Genomic DNA, 10268 nt, shown 5'->3' with positions numbered 1-10268 from the left:
TACACATACATACATAAGATAAGATAAGATATTCCTTTATTAGTCCCGCAGTGGGGAAATTTGCAGTGTACAGCAGCAAAGGGGATAGTGCAAAAAACAAGATGCATCAGCTAACACAGTAAAAAAGAGCTAAACAAAGTGTAACAAAATATAAACCATTTAAATAGAAGGAAGTATAAAAATAGGAGCAGTATATACAGTATTGACAATAAACAGACTATTAACAAAATTGCACAAGTGGAAAATGATATTGCACAGTGAGAATGAATGAATGAATGAATGAATGAATGAAACATGAAAATACATATACATATATACATACACATACATACACATACATACACACATACACATATACGAACACATACATACACACACATACATACACATACATACATATATATAAAAATAGAAAAATTAAATAAATAATAATAATAAAAATAATAATGATAATAATGAATAAATAAATTAAATTAAATTTAAAAAAAAAAAAGAAAAAAGAAGATACTACTACTGTCTACTCAGAGATTACTGTAGTGGGTTTCTCAAAAAACCTGACATCTTAAATTGAGGGCAAACACGTCCATAATAAAGCCCCTGCTGGTTGTGACGTATTCCACGGTCCTCCTTTCCAGGGGATTCTAGACTTTTCTGTTATCGATTGGTGTTCGGACCAATCACAAGAGGGCACTGGGTGTGACGCAGCCAATCAGCGACGTGTGGGGGCGGGGCTTAGAGAGAATCCGTCGGTCAGAGCCGCTGGGTGATGAGAGGGCCGCCTCGGAGAGAGAGGGAGAATCCGGTCTGGACATCATCATTGCTTCCCTGGGATTACTCTGAATGAGTTTGCTATAAACAGCTTGACTTACATAACAGCTAGTAATTCAGTTAGTTACTCCCCTCAGCTAGATTTCTTGTAGACTTTCCAGAGCAGAGGATATAGCTCTCCATTGTATGTATATAGGAGGATAATATTCTAAGAGGTAAATTGTAAGAGCGCTCATCATGTCAGTGGTAGGGATTGATGTGGGTTACCAGAACTGTTACATCGCTGTGGCCAGGAGCGGAGGCATTGAAACCATTGCCAACGAGTACAGTGACAGATGCACACCGTGAGTATAAATATTGACCGTCATCATCATCACTGTGAAAATGAGTTTGTTACGCAGTGTGTTTGCGACTGGGAGGCGCACTGGCTGAGATGTGATGGTACATGTAGCAGGGGTGGTGGTGGTGGCTGTGATGAGGCCTCTAGCTACTGGTTTTATTCACCGTCACAGCAGGTTAACGTAGGTCAAAATGTCGCTTAGACCCTTAGAATAAGACAGTTGACATGTCTACTGATGACCACCAACGATGCTGCAGTGCACCTCAAAGTTGACTGAGATGAGCAATTTACAGAAGACAGGATTTTATTTAGATTACATAGCATGTTAATATGTTAGTATACTGTAAGCTGTAAAGGAAAATAAATAGTTATTGACATGACAATATAGCCTACAAGGACCAGCCCAGACAGGGAATTAAGGGTGTATCATTATAGTGATACTATTTTGTGTTATTTATAGAGAATATAATAAATGAACTAATCATTTTGCATGTGGGTTTCTAACTCTGAGGGACATACTGGAGTACATTTGCTGCAGCATCCTGCAAACAGGGATGTGATGTTATTTAGATTACATAGCATGTTAATATGTTAGTATACTGTAAGCTGTTAAGGAAAATAAATATTGAAATGATATGTGCATCTATTATAGCCTACAAGGACCAGCCCAGAAATTACAAGGGTGTATCATAATAGTGATACTATTTTTGTTATTTATAGAGGATATAATGAATTAACTAATCATTTTGCATGTGAGTTTCTAACTCTGAGGGACATACTGGAGTACATTTGCTGCAGCATCTTGCAAACAGGGATGTGCAGCTGGGGGAAGGAGAATGAGCATTGCACCTTTAAGTGAGATATTTTTGTGGCGAAGGTGAAACTAGAGGGAGTGACTTGTCACTGCCAGCCAGTGTGAAATGGATCCCCAAACCTTGTATGACTAGAGGCATTCATCTCTGTCAGGTGGCTGCTAAAAGAATGAAGAGTTTGGGAGGTGATGTGTTTTTTTGGACAGGGTGAGCTTACTCTTTGAAGGTGAACTGTTCTGACTCACTGCCCTAGTTTGTGGTTCTTCCTCAGACTCCCTTGTGAAATTCCCTTAATCGAAATCTGCCTCTCAGCACTCGACATTTGACTCTGTCTGCAGCAGTCAGTCAATTACAGTTCTGCCACATCTTTTAACGGGATTGTTTCTGTTGTAGCCTACCTGATGATTTGCTGATGTCTTTGTCTTCCATCAAGGGCTTGTGTATCTTTGGCCTCCAAAAACCGCCTGATTGGAAATGCAGCCAAAAGTCAAGTAAGGTCCTTCATGGCAGTTTCTGTAATAAAAGCAACATTACACACTGAAATGATGACATAAACTGTTGTCTTTTTGATTATGAGTTTATAATCTTCACATTTTACAAAATAGCCACCATTTGTTCTGAGTGTCCTCTTATTTTAGATCACAACAAACTTCAAAAATACAGTCCATGGCTTCAAGAAGTTCCACGGCAGAGCATTTGATGACCCATTTGTCCAAGCGGAAAAACCCAAACTGCCTTACAGCTTACATAAACTGGCTAGTGGAAATGCTGGAATTAAGGTGAAGCACTGCATGCTTTCTCTCCGACCCTGACCGTTTTCTGCTGTTCTCTGAATGGGATGCAGAGATGTTTTGTCTGTAATTCACCTCCAAACAACTCATTGGCTTTATGCTTAATTTACCTCATACTCTCTAGCTTTTAATTAGCCTCGCAGGTCCCAATCGTCTCATGTTTACAGGTGCGTTATTTGGACGAGGACAAAGTGTTCACAGTGGAGCAGATCACAGGGATGCTGCTCACCAAGCTGAAGGAGACGTCAGAGAGCGCCCTGAAGAAGCCGGTGGTGGACTGTGTCATCTCCGTGAGTGATGAAGAACCTTTACAGTCGACATCATTCACAAAGTGGTTCGATGATGCGTATTGATTCGTGCTTTGTTTCGCAGGTCCCAAGTTTCTTCACAGATGCTGAGAGGCGATCTGTGTTTGACGCATCTCAAATCGCAGGGCTGAACTGTTTACGGCTAATTAATGACACCACTGCAGGTCAGTGATCTCGGCGAAATTGATAACAGTTAAAGGACATTTAGTTTGTGCATTTGTGAATAATTACACTAACCTTTGCTAAGTTTATATGGAGACACACTGAACTCTTGCATGGTATTAGCAGAGAAAATGTACTTCATAACTCCACCAACAGTGGAATATCATGGCATTAATATTTGTGTTTGGATTCACAGTGGCTTTGGCCTACGGGATCTACAAACAGGACCTTCCTACTCCAGAAGAGAGGCCAAGAAACGTGGTATTTGTCGACATGGGGCATTCATCATTCCAGGTCTCCATCACCGCCTTCAACAAAGGCAAACTCAAGGTTAGCCTTCCACCTTTTCCCACCTCGATCCACACCTACACCTGCAGCTTTGAATCCCAACTCACTGTCAATTCTGCCGTCAGGTCCTCGCCACTGCATTTGACCTGTACCTCGGTGGGCGTAATTTTGACGAGGCGTTGGTAGATTACTTCTGCGAGGAGTTTAAGAGCAAGTACAAGCTAAATGTGAGGGAGAACCCGAGGGCTCTGCTGCGGCTGCACCAGGAGTGCGAGAAACTGAAGAGGTTGATGAGCGCCAACTCCTCCGATCTGCCTCTGAACATAGAGTGCTTCATGAATGACATCGATGTTTCCGGCAGGATGAACAGGTACAAATTTAAACTTTTCCTCCTTAACTCTATGGTGGAAATCTAGCATTATAAATGTTTTTTTCTTTGTAACCCACAGGGGCCAGTTTGAAGACATGTGTGCTCAATATCTGATGAAAGTAGAGATGCCACTGAAAGCCGTCCTTGAACAATCAAGTATGTGCCTCAAATGTGGTTAAATTTATGAAGTTATATTGCACAAATACTGTATATAGTAAGAATCCACTCACTCCTGTGTGTGTGTTTTGTGAGTAGAGCTGAGCCGGGATGATATCTACGCAGTGGAGATAGTTGGAGGAGCCACGAGAATCCCGTCTGTCAAAGAGAGAATCGCCAAGTTTTTCGGCAAAGACGTCAGCACCACGCTCAACGCAGACGAAGCGGTCGCCAGAGGCTGTGCACTTCAGGTGCGACTCTTCTCTTGACACTAGGGTTGTCCCGAATACCATTTTTTGGGCTTCGAAGCTTCGGTGAGAAATATATGAAGGTTCGAAGCTTCGCGGCACAGCAGGCTGACATGTTCTTCTGTCTGTCTGTCTCCATCTCCGCCGGTTCAGTACCTGGGACAGTGACGCTGCCCTACTTCTGTACACACACTCACACACAACGAACAGCGATAATAACTAATAATAATTCATGTTGAATATGAATAATGAATATTGTTGTGGGTTTATTCCTTATTTCATGGGCTATTTGGGGATTAATATGTTATTATTACATACATATATATTAAAAATAATTGTAAAAATCTAAGCATTCAAATAGTGATTTGGAGGTTGATTACCATGGCAACGGTCCACGCTTCGAAGCATTCGGGTCAGCCCTACTTGACGCTAATATTTTCTTGTTTCGATTCACTGTACAAATATTCTGTAGCTTGTGAGATATAATGCAGTAAATGTGTGTTTATTTGTGTGGTGTGTGTGTGTGCTGTTTGTTTGGGTGTAGTGTGCAATTTTGTCTCCAGCATTTAAGGTGCGTGAATTCTCCATCACTGACGTGGTTCCCTTTCCTATCACGCTTCGCTGGAAATCACCAACAGAGGATGGATTAGGGTAAGGACATTTTATCTTAATTAGCCATATAAGGCAGTCACAGTAGTCACAAGCCATTCTGTAGTCATTTCTCTATGTGCTAGATCAGCCAGCTTAAAGGTGCAGTATTTGCTGACTTTGTTTCAACAACCTGACTTGGCTTTTTTTCTCCTACTACATTTTTGTCACAGAGAGTGTGAGGTGTTCAGTAAGAATCACGCTGCTCCGTTTTCCAAAGTGATCACCTTTCACAAGAAGGAACCCTTTGACCTTGAAGCCTTCTACAGCAGCCCTCAGGAGCTCCCCTACCCAGACCACAGGATAGGTAACGCTGCTCATTCTGCCTTCTCAAAGTCAGACATACCTGTAACCCAGGGTTAGGGTTAAGGCCAAGACACATCAACCTGACATCAAAGAACTAGCGGCAATGAAGGCCGTCACCTCACGTCCCCTTTGTTTTGAAAAACCGCCCAAGACTACAGCGACGGCCAGTTAGCACGTACGTTCTTTGCCTGCTTGAGAGGAAATAACTCTCCACACCAGCCGGCGGCGATGATATGTATTCGTCATTCAAAAAGGGAAACCGGAAGACAGAGGACGGCGGATATACAAGCCGCTGTTATGATACGTACATGAAACAAAGCGTCTTTTGTCGACCACTTTAACACCACTCTCACTCACCACTTAGCATTATTCCAGATGGCCTTGTCGTTGGAAAAATATCTGTGTATTGGAACGATCAGATGAGATGAAGATGAAAAATGAGAAGAGCCTTCTGTGTTTTCCCTCTTGACTTTACTTGTTGGCTTGCTTTCCTCACTTCCGTTTCTATTCTCGTGCACTGATTGGTTTAAGCTGAACAGCCAATCGGAGTGATTTCTCTCACCGACGGGCTCAGCCGCCGATTCATCATGCTGAATCGGCCAAAAAAACTCAGACACAGACAGACTAGAGCCTACGGGGCGGGACACATTGCAAAAACTAGGCCGACAGACGCTCACCGATGGCCCCAAAATGTCCGACAGCCAACCGTCGGCTTGGTGCGTCAGGGCCTTTAGGGCTGAGTCCCTACAGGGTGTCCTAATGGGGTACTCTCAGGTGGGATAATTGAAGCTCTTTAACAAACGACTCCTTTGGTTTCCGTCTGCCACCAGGATGCTTCTCTGTACAGAACGTGGCTCCCCAGCCAGACGGGGACAGCTCTAAAGTGAAGGTCAAAGTGCGCGTTAACGTCCATGGCATCTTCAGCGTGTCCAGCGCCTCTCTGATTGAGAAGCAGAAAGGGGAGGGAGAGGACATGCAAATCGACTCTGAGCCAATGGTGCAGAATGAAGGCAGGCCAGAGGACCAGGTGAGATGATTTTGCCACAGTTTGTTTTGTGCAATCAAAATGTGTTTTTCTACATTTGTCTAATGTACAGTAACTGTTTATATTGTTTTTCTTATTATAACTCAAATACTAAATATTTGGTTATTTATATCTAATCTGGCTTTAATAAAATGGCTGAATGTGTGTTGTGTCTCAGACCAAAATGCAGGTGGACCAGGAAGGCCAAAGCCAGGGGGACCAGCAGAACGAGGACAACAGCTCCAGCAGTAAGGTCAGCTGGATTTAGTTTAATTTAGGGATATGCGGATATTTTTTTTAAGCCAATGCTAGTATCCTGTGTTGATATGCAGATATGATACAGACACCAATCTTCACATTTGGTCTTTCAGACGTGCCTATATTGAGATAATGAAGTCACAAAAATGCAAATTCTAAGAAACTGAATTTATGTAAGTAGTGCATATTGATACATCGCTACAGGAGTAATATACAAAAATTAGGCTGAAAAATATATTAGTACTAGTTTGGTGAAGTGCCACATCTATAAAAACTATAGATTTACAAAAGAAATTATATAAAGACTACAGCCGAAAGACTTAACTGTGTTTTCTGGTTTCCAAATCCAGGAGGGGGCGTCTGGAGAAAAGCAGGACCCAGCAGCGGGGGGAAGCAAGCCCAAAGTCAAAGTGAAGAGTATCGATCTGCCCATCGTGGCCAACAACATTCGACAGCTCGACTGTGACGTCCTCAACGACTTTGTGGAGTATGAGGCGAGTGTGCTGCTGCTGGCCTTTGGAAAAGCCGAGTCATGGTCTGATTGAGATGCTGATTGCCCGAGCACTAATGGATGCAGTGGGATTAAAACCTGATATGTGCTGTAATCGTCCTGTTGTGGTCTGGGATTGTTTCCCATGGTGACAGCTTATGTCTGTGTCAATAGGGCTTTCGACATATGTATAGCTCTGGGCTTGAAACCAGCCACAAAGGCTGCTAGATTTTCAACTCAACTTTGACACTACAGTTTGAGATGTTGTTAGTCAGATGACATTATATTGTAAGGCAGCTATTCTCAACCACTGGGCCGTGGCCTCAGAGCGCCACCTACTGGTCCACGGAAGTACTGCCAAATGGTTAGATTAACCTCTTTACAACCCGATGGCCACTAATCTTTGTTTCAGATGTTATAGCGAGCTCAGTTTTAAAGCTAGAGTAAAGACACTGGTATCATATGAAACTAACCTAAGGAATACAGTGGTACCAACCATGTCATGCTAGCTAGTCAGGAAGGAGGTTAAATAACACTACAAAATTAGGTTAAATTTTGGCAAGGAAAAACTGGCATGGCCATTTTCAAAGGGGTACCTTGACCTCTAGATATCTGAATAAAGATGGGATCTATGGGTACCCTCGAGTCTCCCCTTTACATACCTTTATGTCTCGAATGCAGCGACACAAAATGCAGAGGCTTTCGAAACAAAGAAAGTGATGTTGGAGACAACCCTGTACCAGTAAAAGCTCCAAAGCGTGTGGTGAGGAAAAATGACCCAGAATAATTTGGATTCATAATGGCAGGCAGTGATGGGTGAGGGCAAGCTGAATATTTATGTGGGTCAGTACACCTGACAGGGGCATAAAACATATTTATAGCTCAGGTGGTCCTCGGACATTTTTAACAATCGGAAGTGGGCCTCAAGTTAGAAAAGGTTGAGAGCCCCTGCTGTAAGGTATTGCTGCTTTTGTTTTGCTCCCCTGTGACGTTGTTTGTGTTTTTTGTCCTCACAGCATCAGATGATTATCCAGGACAAACTGGTGAAAGAGCAGAACGATGCAAAAAATGCTGTTGAGGAGTATGTATATGATCTGCGGGACAAACTTTGTGGGATCTATGAAAAGTATATCACTGAGGAGGTGAAGGCTGCTTTCTTACATACCTTTGATGACATTGCAACAAGCAAATGATCTACTACAGTGTTAACTTAATACCGGTTTTATGTATGGTCATTAATAACAGGACAGTAACCGGCTGACACTGATGCTGGAGGACACAGAGAACTGGCTGTACGAGGACGGAGAGGACCAACCTAAACAGGTCTATGAGGAGAAGCTGGATGCACTCAAGGTTTGTTTTTATTCATTTCTACTTTCAGTTTCAGATGGGATTTTAACTAACTACTAGAAAACCTTTATCAACCTACTGAGGCTAAGAGGCATTTTAAAAGAATATCTGTCAACATTAACATCAGATCTTTTATTTTGCAGAGGTTGGGTCAACCCATTCAGGATCGGCACAGAGAGCAGGAGGACAGGCCGAGGGCTTTTGAAGAGCTGGGAAAGAAACTGCAACTCTACATGAAGTTTGTGGATTCCTATAAACAGAAGGTAAATCCTTTTGATCTAGGGATGCAATGCATTTACACATCTTCTTTAATAATTTAATAATAACAGGATTTATTTTTTAATTTGTTGGTTTTGTACAATTCTTTACAAGTATGAACCTTTGTAGTCATCAAGGTCTGAGAAATTGCCGGTGCAATTTGCAGTGTTTTACCTGTGTGATATTTAACACACTGGTCTGCATATACTTTCTAAAATTGCTGTGTCACATTCATGTTTTTTTTTTTTAGTTTGGTCTCAGTGACACCCACTGAAATTCTTTTGGATTTGTACATGCAATTTTAGTAATTTCTCTTGTCACAAATTCTCCTCTAGGATGAGCGATACCTGCATTTAAGTGCAGAGGAAATGAGCACTGTGGAGAAGTGTGCGAATGACAGCATGGTTTGGATGAACAGCATGATGAACGCACAGAGCAAACTCGGTATTACTCAAGATCCCATTGTTAAAGTAGCAGACATCATTGCCAAAATACAGGTATGTGAATGACTGTTTAAGATTGAATTACTACTTTAATTAGCAGTGAGTTTCTTTTGCCAACACGTGCTATATATGCTTCTTACTCACCAGGAAGTAGAGGATGTATGCAATCCAGTGATCAACAGGCCAAAACCCACAGTGGAGGAGGCCCCTGAGGTGAACGACCAAAACAATGGAGCTCATAATGGCCCGACAGCCAAGCAAGCAGCAGAAGGGAAGGGAGATGCAAAGGGAAGCCAGCAGACAAAACCTGGCACGAAAGAGATGGAGGTGGACTGAGATCAGCGTCTGAGAAGCAAACTCTGCAACCATCACCGCGTTTACCACAACTGACCATTTAGACAGTAGAAACATCGATATCTGGGACCATTTCTCAATCATCACCAGTGGATTTGTTATTTTTTTTTGTGCCCCTCCATTGGACTTTACCTTCTGAGGTTTTTGTTTTCATCCTTATGTGTGACAATGGTGTGCTTTACTTAATAAATGAAAGAATGATGCAATAGATGAAACTCTGATTTTGACGTAAAACTGTTTCCTCTGTACCACACAGGAAGGTTTAGTACTCTTTGTGTTTGCATTACATGTGTCTCATAAGCGTCCAGTATCAGCAGTAAATCCTATCACTCATAACAGAAATACATAGCGCTGTCCAAATATCTGCTTTTGCAGAACTATTAATTTGTATGCAATTATACAAATTATATATATTTGTATTTAATGAGTTTGAATTGATGTCCATGTCTAGAAACTGTAAATACTATTTTAGTAAATAAAAGCAGCCAGCATATATAATATATGTACATAAAGAACATATTCCTAGCACAATGGCAATGCTTGATACACCAAATCTCTTTAGTAAGTGATTGGTTGCCTATTTACTCTTTTTTGTTTTCTTGCATTTTTCCACACCTAAATCATGGGATTTAAAGATGGCAAAAATAAATACATTTGTCTGTAAGACAAAATCTCTTTAGTCTGAAATTTGATTTTCTGAAGCGGAACATGAAAGAAATTGGCCAAATCTATACTGTACTTGTGTCTGAATGAAGTCCCGGGATGAGATCAGGACAGCTCAAAAATGTAGAAAGAGTGGAGATTACGTACTGTTACTACTACAGTATAGTACTACTATTTGATCCGCAAAAAATACTAACTGAGAGGGACCCTGGTTGCTGTAATAGTGGATCT

The 10268-nt window shown here is 41.7% G+C and overlaps 1 protein-coding gene across 1 annotated transcript; it reads left to right on the top strand.

The window, feature by feature from the left end:
• Nucleotides 1–1005: 1005 nt before the first annotated feature.
• On the top strand, nucleotides 1006–10045 carry hspa4l (heat shock protein 4 like). Its single transcript, XM_037747391.1, has 19 exons — nucleotides 1006–1112; nucleotides 2354–2411; nucleotides 2559–2699; nucleotides 2879–3001; nucleotides 3084–3183; nucleotides 3378–3511; nucleotides 3595–3839; nucleotides 3919–3995; nucleotides 4095–4246; nucleotides 4788–4894; nucleotides 5065–5198; nucleotides 6028–6224; nucleotides 6400–6474; nucleotides 6830–6973; nucleotides 7986–8111; nucleotides 8215–8322; nucleotides 8463–8582; nucleotides 8913–9074; nucleotides 9168–10045. The coding sequence occupies exons 1-19, from the start codon at nucleotides 1006–1008 to the stop codon at nucleotides 9354–9356; spliced, it is 2499 nt and encodes an 832-aa protein (XP_037603319.1). The 3' UTR covers nucleotides 9357–10045.
• Nucleotides 10046–10268: the final 223 nt, after the last annotated feature.

The sequence above is a fragment of the Sebastes umbrosus genome, chromosome 16 (assembly GCF_015220745.1).
Source record: "Sebastes umbrosus isolate fSebUmb1 chromosome 16, fSebUmb1.pri, whole genome shotgun sequence".
NCBI lineage: Eukaryota > Metazoa > Chordata > Actinopteri > Perciformes > Sebastidae > Sebastes > Sebastes umbrosus.
Note: the sequence above shows the minus strand (reverse complement) of the source record. Positions and strands in the feature narration are given on the sequence as shown.

Coding starts and splice junctions, on each gene's coding strand:
- hspa4l (XM_037747391.1), top strand. CDS start 1,006: ATGTCAGTGGTAGGGATTGATGTGGGTTACCAGAACTGTTACATCGCT. Junction 4,247..4,787: donor CCAGAGGCTGTGCACTTCAG/GTGCGACTCTTC, acceptor GTTTGGGTGTAG/TGTGCAATTTTGTCTCCAGC. Junction 8,323..8,462: donor AGAAGCTGGATGCACTCAAG/GTTTGTTTTTAT, acceptor TTTATTTTGCAG/AGGTTGGGTCAACCCATTCA.